Source organism: Actinia tenebrosa, unplaced genomic scaffold (genome assembly GCF_029948245.1).
Source record: "Actinia tenebrosa isolate PJP-AT-01 unplaced genomic scaffold, QUT_ActTen_1.0 PGA_scaffold1__47_contigs__length_23844297, whole genome shotgun sequence".
In the NCBI taxonomy this organism is placed as follows: Eukaryota; Metazoa; Cnidaria; class Anthozoa; order Actiniaria; family Actiniidae; genus Actinia; species Actinia tenebrosa.
In genome coordinates, this window is record NW_028292578.1 from 20,003,046 (window position 1) to 20,021,312 (window position 18,267).

General features: G+C 38.0%; 2 protein-coding genes across 2 annotated transcripts; both read left to right on the forward strand.

Moving 5' to 3' along the window:
• The first annotated feature begins 30 nt into the window (after nucleotides 1–30).
• On the forward strand, nucleotides 31–14,293 carry LOC116292641 (AP-1 complex subunit beta-1). The gene is made up of 27 exons (XM_031699991.1): nucleotides 31–128; nucleotides 888–934; nucleotides 1,262–1,367; nucleotides 1,749–1,884; nucleotides 2,290–2,535; nucleotides 2,942–3,066; nucleotides 3,415–3,483; nucleotides 3,821–3,887; nucleotides 4,061–4,142; nucleotides 4,409–4,481; nucleotides 4,994–5,134; nucleotides 5,695–5,770; nucleotides 5,909–5,998; nucleotides 6,173–6,261; nucleotides 6,807–6,909; nucleotides 7,501–7,677; nucleotides 8,112–8,301; nucleotides 8,680–8,847; nucleotides 9,223–9,272; nucleotides 9,444–9,560; nucleotides 10,021–10,063; nucleotides 10,905–11,007; nucleotides 11,087–11,175; nucleotides 11,763–11,888; nucleotides 12,254–12,340; nucleotides 13,134–13,288; nucleotides 14,068–14,293. Exons 2-27 carry the CDS (start codon nucleotides 898–900, stop codon nucleotides 14,140–14,142), a joined length of 2,820 nt encoding a protein of 939 aa, XP_031555851.1. The 5' UTR covers nucleotides 31–128; nucleotides 888–897; the 3' UTR covers nucleotides 14,143–14,293.
• A 571-nt stretch (nucleotides 14,294–14,864) lies between these two features.
• LOC116292649 (uncharacterized) lies at nucleotides 14,865–17,842 on the forward strand. The gene is made up of 2 exons (XM_031700000.2): nucleotides 14,865–14,938; nucleotides 15,672–17,842. The coding sequence occupies exon 2, from the start codon at nucleotides 15,796–15,798 to the stop codon at nucleotides 17,062–17,064; it is 1,269 nt and encodes a 422-aa protein (XP_031555860.2). The 5' UTR covers nucleotides 14,865–14,938; nucleotides 15,672–15,795; the 3' UTR covers nucleotides 17,065–17,842.
• Nucleotides 17,843–18,267: the final 425 nt, after the last annotated feature.

The window sequence follows — 18,267 nt, forward strand, 5'->3', positions numbered from 1 at the left end:
AACTGTATTTTGATTCTCTGGAGAGACTGGGGACTAGCAAGTTGGCAGGGCAGCCGAGGCAGCCATCTTTGCTAATACGAAAGTGTGAAGACATCTTGCAAAGAATCTTATTCCATCGACGTACAGAAGTAAGTTATTCAAATAATCTTTGATTATCAGGACGTATTATTTATTTATCTGTCAGTGCTGTTACGCTGGGACGATGAAGGTAGTGGCTTTTAGCCATTTTTTGAGGCCTGATTTCAACCATCCTTTACCGGAAGTGCTTACTACAACCGGTAGGCGGGTGCCTTGTACCGATTCTTCTTCTTCTTCATACAAAATGCTTTGAATTGCGTTTTTATAATTTTTTACTTTTACTCTAGAAAATAGCAAGACCCGAGATAAATCACTTTTTTGCTAAAATTTAAGCATTTTAAAAGATGTTTTAGTCCTATTGTCAACCGATTATACCGAACTTATCAAGCTTATGCTAAACACTATATCAAAAGAAATCTTTTTCTAAGCAAGCATTTCTACTAACGCTAATTTGTCTATTTGTTGGAGAAGATGATAAGATTCAAATTCATTGGGTGAAGAGTCACTTTGTGGGAATCACTGCCAATCAAGGCATTTCCATGACAATCCATAGCAACATGCTCATGAAAACTTCGCATTTCCTAACCACGTCATCAAGAATCCCCTTGATTGACTTCCATAAAAGCCTTCTTTGCTGTAATGATAACCCCACATGTGTAATCATTCTTGGAGAAAAGAGCAAAATACCAAATTTAGTTTAAAAGATCCATTTCCCCCAAACTCCTAATGAGGCTAGAGTTTGCATTGTTTTAGTATTAGTATGTCTGACTTTGTAGCTAAACTAGTATGATAACCTTATTCCTTCATAGGTAGGACATCATGACTGACTCCAAGTACTTCACCACCACCAAGAAAGGTACATATAAGATTAAAAACATGATACAGGTTTGATGCTACTTTATTCTCTGTGGCAACCTGTCAGACCTGTTGAGCACAATATGAGGAAGAAGTGAAGGATATCAAACAAAACAACTACTGAGTATTCATTTTATTGTACACGTTAATTTGCACTAGATGAATAATTCTTAAAAAATTGGAAATGCATTTAAGGAATTGCACATGAAACTTAATACAACATGTGTATGGATAATGATGTATTTAATTCAGGGTTGTAGTTTTTTTTTTATTTTGGAAAGAAGTCTTATAAATTCGTTAAATACACAACCAATTTTAAATTCATCAGGTGAAATTTTTGAGCTCAAAGCTGAGTTGAACAGCGACAAAAAGGACAGAAAGAAGGAAGCAGTGAAGAAGGTGATTGCCAGCATGACCGTTGGGAAGGATGTCAGGTAAATCTACAGCGCAAACTTCAATGTTATATTGTTATTAACTTCTCCTTTTCAAAAGAATGAAGGTTACACACCTGACAGTAAACTGGGCAATAAACAAGGCTAGTAACTAGCAAGAGGTGACCATGGCAACCTCGCCAGTGGTGAATTATTTATAGAATTGTTTATACTTGCCATAACTAACTGCCAGAGAAGGGAGGTTGGGGTCAAAGCAAGAAACACAAGCTATTGATTGCTATAGCTATTGAGCAAACAAGTTGTTATACCACTATTATACCACTGATCAGATTTCACTCCAAGTTAACTTTGCTTATAAATAACCACATAAAATATTTTTTCTAATATCTAAAACATATTTTCATGAAATATTTATTGATTTAGCTCATTGTTCCCTGACGTTGTGAACTGCATGCAGACTGATAATCTGGAGTTAAAGAAGCTTGTGTATTTGTACTTGATGAATTATGCCAAGTCCCAGCCTGACATGGCTATTATGGCTGTCAATACGTTTGTCAAGGTAAGCCATACTTTCCCTTCAAAGTACTATTAATTAGCAATTTAGTCCTTGAGCTTGAATGGGCTATTGACTCGTAAGCCATGAAGGCAAGAGGACTGATTCCAACTAGTCGGCCAAGTATATAGATGTATACAAGTTTATAATAAAGTTGCATTCAATGTTTTGTTTTTCAAAGCCATCACTTTTTGCTATTATTAGGCTATAACTGATATCCTAGTAGTAGCTCATCCAATCAGAATGCAGCATTGATGTAGACCACTAGTTGGATTTGACTAATATTTCTTAACTTATAGGGCAAATTTTGTATGACAATGATACATGGAAAAACTCATGGTTATAAATGCTGTGCCATTATCGTGTTTCCTAACAATTTCATCTATGTTATTAATATTATTGCTTCATTAGGATTGTGAAGATCCCAATCCTCTGATCCGTGCACTAGCAGTGAGGACCATGGGATGCATCAGGGTGGACAAAATCACTGAATACCTCTGTGAACCCTTGAGAAAATGCCTGAAGGATGAAGACCCCTATGTCAGGAAGACTGCCGCAGTGTGTGTCGCTAAGCTACATGATATCAACTCACAGCTGGTAGAAGATCAGGGCTTCCTGGACTCGCTCAAGGAATTGTTGTCTGATGCCAACCCTATGGTGAGCTTGAATTTAAAATTTGAAATTTATACAAAATTTACAGAACTTTAGTACTCTGAGGTGGATGGAAAGCCTTACAGGTCTAGGACCCAATTACAGGGCTTGATAGATCAAAATATAATTTTGAAGTTGATTTTTGAGGAGGGAGGAAAACCAGAGAACTTGGAGGAAAACCCTCAAAGCACAGGAGAGAACCAACAGACAACTCTACTCACATACAACACGGAGCCTGACAGGGCTTGAAACCAGGTTGCACTGGTGAGAGGCAAGCAAACTTACCGCTATACCAATGGTGCTTCCCTGTAATTGTTTTACAGTGTAGACACTAGACAATGTAGAGTGTAGAGGTTGCACTTAACATAATATTAAACAACTTAGAGAGTCTGGAACATTTTGTGATTTGCAGGTTGTTGCCAATGCAGTGGCTGCCTTGTCAGAGATCAACGACTCTTCTCCCACTGCAGCAGCAATGATGGAAATGAACTCTCAGACTATCAACAAATTGCTGACGGCATTGAATGAATGCACAGAGTGAGTGCTTATGCATTTTGTCATGAGAATGACAGTTTGTCACATTCTTGATTATTGAAATACATGTCCACGGATGACAGGATTGAAAATCAGTACATGTATGTTATCCAAATTCAATGTTGTTATTGAGCTAGGCAGTCTGTAAGCTATCATAGAAGGCATTGGTCGGTCAGGTAGTTTTTTTATCATACTGTCGGTCACTTTTCAGTCATTCAGGGCAGACAGACAGTCAGCCACTTAGTCATCTTTAGTTAATAGGTCTGAGAGCTGTTGCATCTATCACTCAAGTCCATCATTGATTCATTCAAGCATTGATTCTTTTCGTTATTTCCATTACTTCCCTTGCAGGTGGGGTCAGATCTTTATTCTGGATTCTCTTGCCCAATACACTCCCAAAGATGAAAGAGAAGCACAAAGGTGAGTAGCCTGTTCTTGTTTCATGGTTCAGAAACCTGCTAATACAAGAACAGTACTAACTCAAGACTTAGGAATTATTATTTAGATATATGAACTCATTCTTGTATTGGTTGATCATATTTTTGTTGTCAGGAGAAGCTTCCTTTTCAGGTTTTTCATTTTGATACTTACCTGAGGTTTTAAATGTTAGTTGTTTAATTTGACAAAGTACTAATGTCCATTTCCCTTTTTATCACAAAGTGTTCAACTAAGTTATATTACTCCCATCCATTTATGCTTCATAAACCATCTCATCTCAAACTATTTCTTTTTGCTCAATTTCCTTTTTTACCAACAGCATCTGTGAGCGAGTCACTCCAAGGCTGTCCCACGCAAATGCTGCAGTTGTGCTCTCTGCTATCAAGGTAATAGGACTTGCTTTCATTATTTTATTCTAAAGTTTTGGAAACCTAAGGGGTAGGATGCACTATTACTATATTAAAATTCAGGGGTTGCCCATTAAGGAGTATGGAGCTGAGAGTTGCATAATACTTTAAAGGAATATGTATCAATACAGACTGGATTATGTTTTTTTTAGGTTTTGATGAAGTACATGGAAATGATGACACCAACTTCTGGTTTTGTGCAGAATGTGTTAAAGAAACTAGCCCCTCCCCTAGGTAAGCATGTTCAGCAGTATGTGCTTGAAAGGCTTCAGTTTTTAACTATTATTACATGTACACTGTACCCTGAGTTTGGACAGATATTAACTAAGGATAAAACTACAGTGTAGTTCTGTCTGCTTTGGTGTGTTATATAAGTCAAAATGAAACTTAAACACCATTGAAGAAATGAAAAAATGTGCCTGTGTGATGTGTGCTTCATACAGTTATAAAGCATAGGGGATCAGCAGATTTTCAATAACAAAATACTGTATCTGTTATAGTTACTCTGCTGTCCAGTGAGGCGGAAGTGCAGTATGTCGCCCTGAGGAACATCAACTTGATTGTACAGAAGAGGTGAGGGAGTGTCACTTTTAAGGGGAACTTGTGTAATTACAATACAGAAATATCACTGGCCTTCAGTAATTGGCAAAAGCTATTGTAGTGTCCCTGCAAGTTATTTTGTGCAGGAATTTTTTTTTACGCCTCATGGCTGTACAGGTTTTTTTTTGGACATAATTTGGAATTATTTCTGGCACTTTTCTTATACACGATGTTTTTCACTCTTTAAAGCTGTGCTCAATTTTTTTGGGGGTTTTACAAACATTGTAATGGTCTGTCCCTTAATCTACTACATGTACCTCAGTTACATTCCTAGAGCACCATCAGACAGAAAGACTACCTCGGGGAGGGGGGGGGGGGGGGGGGGGAGACCTTTCATGGAAAGTGAGAGAAAATTACATCAAACAGACTCTATTCACATGTGGCTTCCACAGTAAACCTGCTACCCAACACCTAAGGCTCACGGTGGTCAAAGTCAAATATTTTTTTACATTTATTTAATCATGGTTGTGCTTTACAATGTGTAGGCCTGAGATCCTGAAGAATGAGATGAAAGTGTTCTTTGTCAAGTACAATGATCCTATCTACGTCAAACTTGAGAAACTAGACATCATGATCAGGCTGGCAAGTGAAACAAATATTGCACAAGTACTTGCTGAACTGAAGGAGTGAGTATGCAACCCCATCCTTCAAATTCATTGTACAAACAATTATGGTTGATATAGCAACATTTCTATGTGTATACTCAAAGGTTCTTACAATCACGAGAGGTGGTTAGTATGAGAGAGGTGGTCACTGCTAGTGCTTCCTTATGTCCTCAGTGGTCCTTTTACGTCCCTCCAATAGTGATGATGAAGTGTGGAAAGACAGGACCACCATTCTGAACCTTTACTCAGTTACATATTAATACCCTGAATGTTGGTCCTGTTTGTGATTGAGCCCACAAGCTCCTTATAGTCTATGGGCCAGGACAAATTTTGGTACCGAATTGAGGGACAAAACCTTAATGCCTTCATGTGATAGACCTTCACAAGAGGTTTTCAAAAATATATGATAACCTTGCTGAGTGAGTTATTAACAGTCCAACCCTCTACTGTGAATGGCTCAAATATCTCTACAATAAATAAACAGAAATTTTATACTGTGTCCTGTAATGATCTGAATGATCTAAAAAGTCTAGAGTTTTCTTTCTTGCTCAACATGAGTGGAATTTCTTTCCTGTTAACAGGTATGCCACAGAAGTAGATGTGGATTTTGTGAGGAAATCTGTGCGTGCTATTGGTCGCTGTGCTATCAAAGTTGAGGTAAAAAATGTAGAAATTTCATCATTTTATATGTCATGTGTAATTGAATCTTTTTATATAAATTTAGCCTTTACCAAATTATTTTATTATAAATTGTAAATTTTACTTAATATCTCATATTATTTCTTTGTTTCACAGCCATCTGCCGAGAGATGTGTTAGCACTCTTCTAGATCTCATCCAGACTAAAGTCAACTATGTCGTCCAAGAAGCTATTGTGGTCATCAAGGTAATCCCAACAAACTCAAATCAGGATTTAGAACTCATATTTTATACCATAAATAACACTAAGATTGGTGGTGGTTTCTAGTGGTATACTATTGTGGTATATACTTTTATTTACCTTGACAATCAGCCAATCAGAAGGTAGGGTTCTTATTTTGAATGAATGTTATTTTGACAGGATATCTTCAGGAAGTATCCAAATAAATATGAGAGTATCATCTCTACTTTGTGCGAAAATCTGGACTCACTTGATGAACCTGAAGCAAGGTAAGACTTTGAAAAAAACTGGACAAATGTGGATTAACTGTTTTTATTTATTTATTTATTTTAACAATATTTATACAGGGATGTCTCATTTAATAGAACTAGTTTAAAGAGAGCTACTGTAATAGTTTTCTTAAATCCAATGACCTAAAGCCAATCTACTTGGACGCAACGTTTCCCATTTCAAATCACATGTCATTACCTTGAAAACAGAAATGTTTTGTTTGAGATTCATTCCTCTCAAGCATTACTACTGGTGAAGAAAAAATAATACTCAATGGATGGCACATGATCTGAAATAGAAAAAAAACAGTAACTAAGGTCTAGTAAACAATCAGGGCCCGGTCTTACCACAGGTGAATAGCGCTATACAACGAATGAATCCTTATCCAGTGGATAAAGTGATGCTGTTATACAATAAAGTAATCCACTGGATAAGATTTATCCATCGGATAGCGCTACCCAGGCTTCATACAACCAGGCCCAGGTTACTGACTGTATATTATAAGACCATCTTAAAGATTTACTATTTTTTCTTCTTATTCCAGGGCATCCATGATCTGGATCATTGGAGAATATGCAGAACGTATTGACAATGCTGCTGAACTACTTGAATCATTCTTGGAAGGATTCCAAGATGAAAATACCCAAGTAAGTCCCAAGGTTTTCTATGCTCAATTATTTTCTGGCTTTGCCTACAAACACCACTCCACACATACCCTCAGGACAATACTGAACACCCACCATCCTCTGTATGGAATGCTGGTGTCCATCTTGGGGCACTTCTCAGCCAGCATGTAACCCAAACAGTTTGCTGGTAAGGCCAAACAAAAAATAATTGGGGTTGGTAGGTCAGATATTTTTTGCTGATACAACATTGGGAATGAGCGTACTGGGAAGCCTTTGGTGCATTTGGGAATGAAAAAATATTAGGGTTGGCAAAAATCGGTAAGAAAATTAGGGTCGGTCGTGCAACAGGAAACACACTTATTTTTTTGTTTGGCCTAATCATGTATTTACCTGGGTGGAAAGAAACTGAAAGTAAAGTGTTTTCTAAGAACCTAAATATAAAGAAGGGTGCATTACTGCAGAAAAGTGTTGTTGCTTCTGTCAATTAAAAGCTTGTTAACTCAGACCTGTATACATTTCAAGGATTGATTGGAGTCAAATTGTGAGACGGCATGCCATGGTGGCTGGGACATCAAAGCACTCTAACACTTTTAATTCTTTTGTTCATTTCAGGTTCAACTTCAGCTGCTGACAGCCATCGTCAAACTGTTCTTGAAGAGACCCACAGACACCCAAGAACTAGTCCAACAGGTTTTGAGTCTTGCTACCCAAGATTCTGATAACCCTGATTTAAGAGACAGAGGATACATCTACTGGAGACTGCTGTCTACTGACCCTGTCGCTGCTAAGGTGAGTAGAACTGTTATTTATACACTAGTCAGAGTATCATCATCATCATCATGAGTAAAGAATCAGGGAGAAAAAATAATTCCTCCTTCATATTTAGCATTTAGGTATTAGGTATTTTCACAGTGTTTTAAGCATCCTTTTTATACATAGTATATAGTATCAATATTAGTTTTAGATCATTAGCTTCTTATTTAGATATTAGTAATTTAGAATTGTAAATATATATAGTTGTTAAATAGAATTTTTTTTTTTATTTTTTTATTTTTTTATTATGAATATATTGTAAATCCCATGAGTGTAAATCCCATGAGAAGCGCATTTGGGCATATTGGAAAATGCGCTATATAAATAAAATTGTTATTATTATTATTCCCAAATTGTGTCAGACAATAATCTAGAATCCTTTCCCAATATATCTCTTCATATTCTTTTAGGAAGTTGTGCTGGCAGAGAAACCATTGATCTCAGAAGAGACTGACCTTCTTGAGCCAACATTACTTGATGAACTGATATGCAACATCTCAACCTTGGCATCAGTCTACCACAAGCCTCCCAGTTCATTCGTAGAAGGACGCACAGCTGCTAGGAGGTTTACCCTCCCACCCCGTGCTGAACCATCTCCTGGTAAAATTCATTAATATACCTTTAGTATCCACAGGTTCAGTAAAACTTTTGTGAGGTGTTCACATGTATCTACCCCCCTCCCTCTTGCTACATCTACATCACTGTTGGGCGTTAACCACCACTGGTAGAGCTTAAAACATTTTACATTACTCTTGTATATTACCATACCATATCCTTTTACTCCGACGGAGGACTAGTGTCCAAAACGTCAGTATTTTCATCTTTTCACGGTGTATAATTTACCTTTTTATCATTACTGTTTCATTAGAAACATCGACACAGCTCACACTAGTTTTAAGCTAGTTATCTCTTTTTTTTACCATACCATATAACTATTATACATAGCTAAATATGATTGATTTTTTCTTTTATCTTCAGGTGCTGAGACAGCAGAAGCTGCTCCTGTTGCCCAAGAAGCAGCACAAGTAGCACAGCCTGCTCCTGCCCCAGCGGCAGATAGCCTGATAGGTGACTTGTTGATGGATATTGGACCTACTGCACCTGCCGTAGCACCAGTTGCTCCTGCTCCTGCTTCTGCCCCTGCAGGTTAGAAACAAACTAATACACCCTGGAGAATTGGGTCTTCCTTGCAATTCACTCCACATCACACTATCAAACAATTTGCCATCGCAATAAAATAAGGTTTTGGTGGATGTCAATCAAAGTGTTTCTCTCATTGACATTGCTAGAAAAAACTAAGTTTTCAAGAGCACATGTCTATGGACTATGTCATTGAAATGTCTAGATCAGTGTTCACCAAAACCTACTTTGTCAATTCCATGCGCAATATATGCTGAGAATGACTGTAATGAATGATAAAGATTTAAGAGTTAGCCCTTCTAGCAGTAGGGTCTGCAACCCTATTTCCATTAAAACAGACCCTTAGTATTTGTCTTATGTATGTTTGTTTATTGTTTGTAGCTGGTGGAGGAGTGATGGATTTACTGGGAGAAGATCTAAGCGGTCTTCAGGTAAGCTTTTAACACCCTTTTTTGTAATGATCACAACATGAGCAGCCTACACTGGAGAAGTGTCAGCAGACGCACAATGTTTAGCCTTTGATCGGTACCCTGAAACAACCTCTGGGATTAGCAAAGTCAGGGTACAGCTAACTCGTTGTATGTCTTTTTTTTTTTGCACAGCTTGGTGGTCCTCAACAGCAGATGGCGCAGCCACCCGCTGCTGGGGGTCTGGGTGATTTGTTCAGCTTGGCTAGTGGCCCAGGATTGGCTGGCTCCATGTACAGTGCACCTAAAGGCGTAAGCATTCAAAATGTGTAGTTCCAGAAATTATCCATACCCCCCACAGAAATGTTTTCAGGACCCCCTCCCCCCCCCCCCCCCCCCCCCCCTTCCCTAAAATTTCAATTTTCTCCTATACAAACTCTGTAACTTTGTTCTTTCTCTAACCCCCATCCCTTGGAAATTCAAAATTCTCTGAAGGGCCGGGGTATAGATAATTTCTGGAACTATGCAACATATAGAAATTTTCCAGAAAAATATCTGTGATAAGGATAATATTAAGAGTTATCAGACATTATTTCTCACTCTTATGAAAGCTGCTCTATCTTCAAAGATATTTGGATTTTAGTTTAGTAAGGACCTTTTCTAAAATTAGTTTTATAAGAGCCTCCCTTAAACATAAATAATGCCACCCTTATAATCCATCCATCCATTATAATTTAATAACTTAGTGAAATTGTATTTTGTTTTGCCGCAGGTCTGGCTTCCTGCTGCGAGAGGGAAAGGACTTGAAGTAGCAGGTACACATTGTACAAGTGCCCCTTTTCATATTCTAAATAAATAATTCTTAATGTCATGATAAAGGGAGTTGTTTCTAAGTCTCTCTAGCCAGAGGTTATATAACACACTCCACATATTGGGCCAGGAAGCTGGTTTGAGCCCTGCAGATGCCATATGTGAATTAGGTTTGTTTGATGTGTGGTTCTCTCTCTTGCCACAAGGGTTTTTCTCTGGGTTCTCCAGTTTCTTCTCTCCATAAAAAACAACATATGAGTCTAGCATTGTGTGCATATGATAGTAAATGTACTGGTAGTGAGTGTGAGTGAAAGCTGGCCCACATCAGCGTAAGCTGCCAAAATAATAAGCCTGCTCTAGCAAATAAAATATTATTATTACACTCACTACTACATTTAAATTTTTAAGCACACAACTCTAAACTCATATGTTAGTTTTTGTGGAAGGAGATAAATCAGAAAACCCATAGAAAAATCCGTATTTCTCCCTCCGTAAAAATCAGCAATAATGGTGAATAAATGGTAAATAATGGTAAACGTAGTGGTAGTATGTGTGGAGTGAACTTTAAAGAAAAGCCTCTTATGTCGAGCGATGGTTGTAAAATATATGCTAATGTTTTTTGAGAAAAATCTTCTAAGATTTGGTTCAAATGAAAATGCTAAAGGTGCAGACACACGATGCAACATTGCTGGTTTTTTTGGGTGTCACACGGTACAATGTCACATGCAACATCGCATGCACACATTGCACCATATGTCTACACCTTAAGTTTTGTTATTTAGATAGTGGTAAGAGAGTGGGTCGTATCCATCACAGTTATCTGAAACAGGTGTAATTGTCATCTAGGTACCTTCTCACGTCGCCAAGGTCAAATATACATGGATTTGGCCATTATTAATAAAGCAATGCAGGCAATGGAAGGTCTTGCCATCCAGCTAAACAAAAACAGGTTAGACAAGTTTGTGAGAATTATTCGTGTGCTTGAGGGTTTGTGCAACTCACAAGTACTTGTTTATTTTTCCATGTAGTTTTGGTCTTGCACCTGCAGCACCCCTCAACGTACCGTCACCTCTTCCACCCAACCAGGTGGCCAATACCTCGCTCCCTCTCAACACAAGTGAGTTAAGAAATGATTTGGTTATTTACAGTATTTAGCAGTACCAAGCAATCTTGGTCTTATTATTTAACTAATTTTCAATTACTGTAGTTATTTTTTTTTATTTCCCGTCCGTCCATTCATCAACCAACCATCCATCTATCCATTCACCCATCCACCCCATCAATGTATCTACTTACCTATCCATCCATCTAACGATCCAGCCATCAACCCATCAATCTAGCCATTCACCCATCCACCTCATCAATGTATCTACTTACCCATCCATCCATCCAACGATCCAGCCATCAACCCATCAATCTAGCCATTCACCCATCCAACCATCCATTTTCTCATCTAAGCATCCATTCATTTATCAACCCAGCCATCCATCCATCCATTCATTCAACCACCCATCCTCTCATCTATCCACCCACCCATCCATCCATTTTATGATTCACACTTCCAGTTTCTTCTATTGTTTTGATTGTTTTGTTTGTTTGATATTTCCTAAGCCCTCCCTTGGTTATAACATTCTTACATTTTCTTACTGCCTACTTACTTCCAGAATGATAGTAATGATAACTGTTTTGATTGGTTACTTGCAGTGGGTGGTGTTCAGCGCATGGATCCACTGACCAACATCCAGATTGCGTTAAAGAACAATATTGATGTGTTCTACTTTAGTACCATGGTGCCAGTCAATGTACTATTCATGGAGGACGGCAATATGGGTAAGACACACAGACAGTCAGTCAGTCAGTCAGTTATACAGTCACACGGACAGAATGACAAACAGTAAGTCTCACAGTAAAGACAGACAAACGGACACATGGATAGACAGACAGACAGTCAATCAGTCACACTGACAGAATAACAAACGGTCAAGAACATGAAAAGACCGACAAATAGACACATGGACAGATAGACAGACAGACGGTCAATGAGTCAAATGGACAGAATGACAAACGTAAGTCACACAGTAAAGACAGACAAACAGAGACATGGACAGATAGACAGACACGGACAGACAACCAGTTACATGGACGTTTTTCTATGGAAGTAATTGTTCTCTTATCTCACTGTTTGTCTTTGGTAGACCGTAAAGTGTTCTTGGCTACGTGGAAGGACATCCCACAAGCAAATGAGGTGCAAAACCAAATGCAGATTCCTAATCTTACATCTGGTAAATTTTTTCAAAGTTTATTTTATGTTTAAATGTTTAGATTATCGGGAAAAAACAGCTCATATTTAGTTAAGATTTATTTGTAGTTTAACTACGATTCGTGATTTGGGCGGCAGCAAAGATATGAAAGAAATGGAATGGTAAAAGAGTTGAAAAGAGAAGGGAATGGAAGAGAAAAGAGAAAGGGAAAAGAAGGGAAGATATAAAGAAATGAAAAGTAAGAGATGGAAACAGAAGACAAGTGAAAAGAAGAGAAAGGGAAAAGAAAGGAAAGGGATGTGAAGGAAAGGGAAGAAAACTATATTGAAGGAAAATGGAAAATTAAAGTAAAGACAAGGAAAGAATGAAAGAGTAGGGAAGAGGAAAAAGAAAAGACACAAGGACATCATCACTTTTTCATTGCTATAGCAGTCTCTGTACACACTGTTTACGAATAATTTACTTTACATGGAAATGGACCAAATTTGCTAGTGGCTAAGATTTACAGTAAACTCACGTTACCGCGGACACCCTCGGGACCGTCACTTCATGTCCGTAATAGCGAGCGTCCGCAATAGCGAAAATTATTTACGGTCATTTCTTTGTCAGTATGCTTTGTCAGGGATTTTTCTCCTGTACGTAATACTGTAGCAAGGTGTCCGTAATACCGAGGTGTATAAGCAAGGCGGGAGTTGACTGTATTTGATTATTTACTTTATTGACGGTAGTCTATTCCGATTAATCTGTCGCTACTCTGTCGTCTTCATCAGCGCATATGAATGAAACTAATAGTATTTTGTTGTTGTGATTGCAGACAATGCGCAGCTGAAGTTAGAATCCAACAACATCTTCACCATCGCTAAGAGGACTGTAGAAGGCCAGGACATGCTTTACCAATCACTGAAGTTTACTAACGGTATCTGGGTCATGGGGGAACTGAAGATGATTCCTGGGAACCCATTGGTTCAGGTAAGACAGGATACAACCCTGGTATTCCTTGAACGATTACATTCAAACCTGTCTTTTCAGTAACTTTACCGTACCGTTACCGTATACAGCCAAAGTCTGGATCTCCGATATGTGCTACCAGTGTTTTTTGTGTGTGTGTGTGTGTCTTTGACACAGTTTAAGATTGTTGCAGCCGGAACTTGCGGCAGGGTTAATGTCAACCCTGAAAGTCCTTGGAAAAAAGAATCATTTGTTATAAATCCTTGATTACTCCTTGGAAACCGTTTCCAATGGAAATGTAATTGCGAATTCGTTTGCAGTCCAGAAAGAAAATGTCAGTTCGATTAGCCACTACTAAGAAAAACGAACAAAATATCGGCAACATATAACTGCCTCAAATATTTGTGATACTCCTTGAAATGGGGATTTTACTCCTTAAAATCTTTTTACTTCTTATAAACATCACTGAGTATCAAATTCTGGACTCCTTGCTTTAATGGCAGCGTATTTACTTACCATTTTATCTACACTTGTTACTTGAAAAATATAAAAGACGCGTCCTCCATTCAGTGTTCCCGCAGATTTCTAGAGTGCGGTCATGTTTTTGCCTTCGCTTTTAACTACGTACTCCTTGCATTTACTGACAGCGCACTTACTTATCATCTTAGCCAAATATCAACTGAAGACGCGTCGTCCATTTTCCCGCCAATTTCGAGTATGGCCGTTTTTTTCTCGCGTCTAAAACTAGTGCCTTTTACGTGAATGCTATTATTTATGTTACATCTACCATTTTTTACCAGTTGTCGCTCAAAACCCGTGCTAAGGATGTGGTACCATGTGTCCAGGAAATGTACGAAACCATCCTGCGCAACTAGACCAAACCAACCACAAGTAAAATACTCCATACTCAGTGGGCCATATTAATAGACGTAATAGAACTAATAAGGAATAATTTTGGAAGACAATTGATTGCAGTGTAGTGATGCAATGAGTAAAAGTATAAATAAACTGATATACTAAAAGTCATTTTCTTATTCTTTTTGGTTGATTCTTTTTGTCTTTTTTGTTTGTTTGTTTGTTTTCGTTTCTGTTTTTGAGTGTGTCAATCACCGCACCAAAACTTTTGTCAAAAATCGTAAATTTTAATTTTTCCATTATATTTTGTTGGGGGGCACCTGTAGATTTGGCGGGAATTTTCGCGCCAAAACGCGTGTGCTCCCCGGTGGAGGGGGGTTGGGATGAAAAGTTCAAAAAAATTTGCAGTGGCTAAAACATGAAGTGAGCAGTTTGTCCCAAGATGTCAAAATATAATATGCAAAATGCGAAAAAAAAGAGAGATATTAATAGTAACTTGGTCAGCTTCGCTGATAACACATAAATAATCAACAACATTCACACATCCGAGCACTTAAACATTCCTTCAAAAAATAACGTAAAACGACAATAACTCAAAAATTTAGGAGTTATATTTAAGCTAAAATAATTTAAATTAAAAATAAAATAAAAATTATCTCTCGTTTCTACGCAACAGGCTGAACACAGAACTATTTTGAATATTTTTAAATATTTTGTACGGATATAATCAGTCATGTGACTTTGTTAACTCATCTGGGAAGAGCTGTGTTTTATGCGTACATCAAGTTTGAGCACATTTACTGGCATTTGTTTTAGGTAAGTACGATTAATAGAGATAGCACTAGTTATTATTGCCAGATTTACTTTCAAAATGTCTTTTCAAGCTTTTGGAGCCGTATTTTCAGCACATGCAATCAAATTTAAAACTAAGATATTAATTCATTGCTTGGTAAATAAGTTATCCTCGGATAGCGTTCATTTTCTTATATTATGTTTCAAATAAACCGCGAAGAAAAGTCATTTCCTACAGATTCAAAACGCTTTAAAAACTGCCTTAAAAGTTCCAGCATTGTTGGTAAAAAGTGTAAGGTAAAAACTTAGAAAATACACAGTTTAAATTATTCATAATGTTGAATGTCTTTTTTTTTTTTTGCCTTCTCGGATATTTCTTGTACTTATAATACCTTGCCTTGTTTTAATTCATTATTACAGTCGTTTCACTTCCTTTCTGTTTTGCTTCATTTTCACAGTAAAATTCGCTCTTTATATTGCCTCTCATTTTATTTTTCAAATTAAAAAAATAATTCACAAATTATATTTAGCAAACAAACGCGCTAATTCTATGCAAATTGAATGATTTTTCGCTATCTTGTTACAAAAGCTCACATAAATTAGAATTTCTATTGTATTTTTCACTTGCTACATGACTAATCATGTAGAAAAATAGTGTTTACTAGAAGCTTTTTAGTTTTCCAATTTACGTTTGTTATTGCACTTGTTATTATACTTGAGCGACATATTCTTATTTCTAATTTGTTTTTCTATCTAGAAACATCTACCGAGATAGTTGGAAAAACCACATAAGATTTGAACTACACAAGCTTATTATAAACTCATTCTAAACTCTTACATAATTTCATGTGTAAGCGATATCTACAGATGCCTCGATAAACATGGGGACATTAGTGTTACGAGATGCAAAAATATGGCTGACAAACTTCTGTTCGTTGCCAGACGACATCAGAGAAAAAATCGAACGAAAGCTTGGCCACGCTCCACATGAAACCAAGATTCATTGGAATAAACGGAGTTATTCAGACATTGATCTAGAAGACCCGGCAATAAGAAAACGAGAAGAAGAACTAGAAAATCCTAAATCAGATGTAAAGAAACTTCACGCCTTACAAGATAAAATTCTCGTAGTTTTGAAGTCAGTGAAGGCATTTCCCGGTGATGTAAAGGAAAAGTTTGAGACGAGATTCTCGAGTAGAGTTGATGAGCGTGAAGACCTTGAGTTCAGTAACAGCTCCGATGCTGAAGACTATGAACAAGGTTACGATATTGTCGAAGTTCACAACTTTGTCTTCGTTATCGGTGGATCCGACGAGGGTAATGGAGATCCACTTGCCACTGTCCAAGCTTACGATTGTTTTGAGAAAAAGTGGCTGAAAATTGCACCACTACCGGTGCAAACGACGGCTTGTAGTGCCGCTACGGTGACCGGTATACCTGCTATCGTAGTAGTCGGAGGCTACGGGGGATGGAAGGCTCTAAATACCGTACAGATATACGACTTTGTAACCAAGAAATGGAATGTGATACAGCATATGAGGAAAAGACGCTGGGGTAGTCTTGTCTTGGGGACGGATCACGGGGTATTTGTCGCTGGAGGATGCGACCAGGGCAGTGTGTTACGAAGCACAGAGCTGTTCAGCATCAAGCGACGAGAATGGTACCGTCTGTCTTCGATGTTAACACCCCGGTGTAATTTTGCTGGTGCCTTGTTGGGTCACAAGGTGATCGTGGCGGGTGGCGGCACGGGATTTTATTTCAACAGCGCGATAAACTCCGTTGAAATGTTCGACGGGGACGAAGGCAAATGGTCTAAATTACCTCCGATGAAACACAAGCGTTACGGCTGCTCAGCTGTGCAGAAAGATGGTTTCTTCATTGTCGTTGGAGGTTGCAATGAAATTGGAGAGGATGTCAAAGAAGTCGAGGTGTTTGATGAAAAGACAAGACAGTGGTCCAAAATGGCACCCCTCCCTAAATCAAGTTCGCTTTGTCGATCCTTGATTATTGATTCTAAGTTGGTTGTCTTTGGAGCTGATGGACTCAATGAAAATGCGTATGAATATGACTTTGAGGACAAAAGATGGCAGCCCTTTACAACGATTCCTGGAGGGAGGAATGCCTTTGCTGTAGCGAATATCGGCATCTGAGTTCAGTGCAGGCACACAGGCAGCCCAGTTGCTCAAAGCCTGATCGGGATGATCCGAGTGCAATGAATTTTTGTTATATATATGTTATATATATCTACACTCAATTGAAGAATCGTTGTCGGGTTCAGAAACATAGAACATAAAAGCTGAGACTAAAATGGCACATGGAAAATGACATAATTATATTATAATTTATTCATTTGCTTTATCCATGAAGTCGGTTTAGAATGTCAAACGCGTATTCAGAAGACCTGCGTTTGAGAGTGGATGATGCCACGGGCTGCCCGTCAAAGCATTTCATCTAATTAACGTACTTCCCATGTGCCATTTCGGTCTCAGCTTCTATGTTCTATGTTTCTGAACCCGACAACCATTCTTCAATTGAGTGTATATATATAATATACATAAAGCCAGAATATATATTATAATATATTCTGGCTTTATACAACCCAAAACTTCACCAACCAACTTGTAGATATATTATAGTGCTTTTGGTTTAGCTCTTTAGCTAGCTAACTAAATTGTTTTATATAGCTTTGCTTTTTGGCAGGTATATTTTTTAAATCATAGAAGGAAATGACAACGAAATTCGTTGAATCCAGTGTAAATGAATTCGTTTATCGAAGCAAGGTATTTAGTTTTGTAAGATGAACAAGGAACTTTCTAGAGCTGCTTGTGCGCAAGGGTGCGATGAGGTGCGGGGAATCTGGCAATGAAAGATTTTTTCCCAAGTAGAACTTTGAACGCAATCAAATTTAAGAAAAAGATCTTGATTGAACATCTTCTTTTATTATTAGGGTGTTGGGGTATTATTATCATCCATTGATCAATTTTAGCCTTGGTTAACGTAGTCGTACTGTAAAAATCAAGTTGTGAAGCGGCGTCGTATGGTAGCGCGAACCTTTTACTGCTATTTCGGAGATTTTGATTTTGAACAAGGGCTCTAGCTCTACGCAGACGTTCTTAGGGTCTGTCCTCAACAGAAACTTAGGACGTCTTCATAGGAGCCTAAGCGGCTGCTACAGCGCATCGTCAACCTTGTTATTGATGACGTCAATTGTATCATTGATGACGTCAATCGTGTCACTGATGACTAAGCAAGCATGTTCAGCTATAACAACACGACGTAACGTTAGCGAAATATTAACTGATACATACAGGAAGATTTTCCTGTCATCCTTAGGGACCGGTCATTAGTTAAGG

What these genes read in the sequence shown, in the direction of transcription:
- LOC116292641 (XM_031699991.1), top strand. Translation starts at nt 898, where the DNA reads ATGACTGACTCCAAGTACTTCACCACCACCAAGAAAG. An exon ending in GCATTGAATGAATGCACAGA is followed by an intron (nt 3,067 to 3,414) that starts GTGAGTGCTTAT and finishes CTTCCCTTGCAG; the next exon opens with GTGGGGTCAGATCTTTATTC. An exon ending in TCCAAGATGAAAATACCCAA is followed by an intron (nt 6,910 to 7,500) that starts GTAAGTCCCAAG and finishes TGTTCATTTCAG; the next exon opens with GTTCAACTTCAGCTGCTGAC.
- LOC116292649 (XM_031700000.2), top strand. Translation starts at nt 15,796, where the DNA reads ATGGGGACATTAGTGTTACGAGATGCAAAAATATGGCTGACAAACTTC.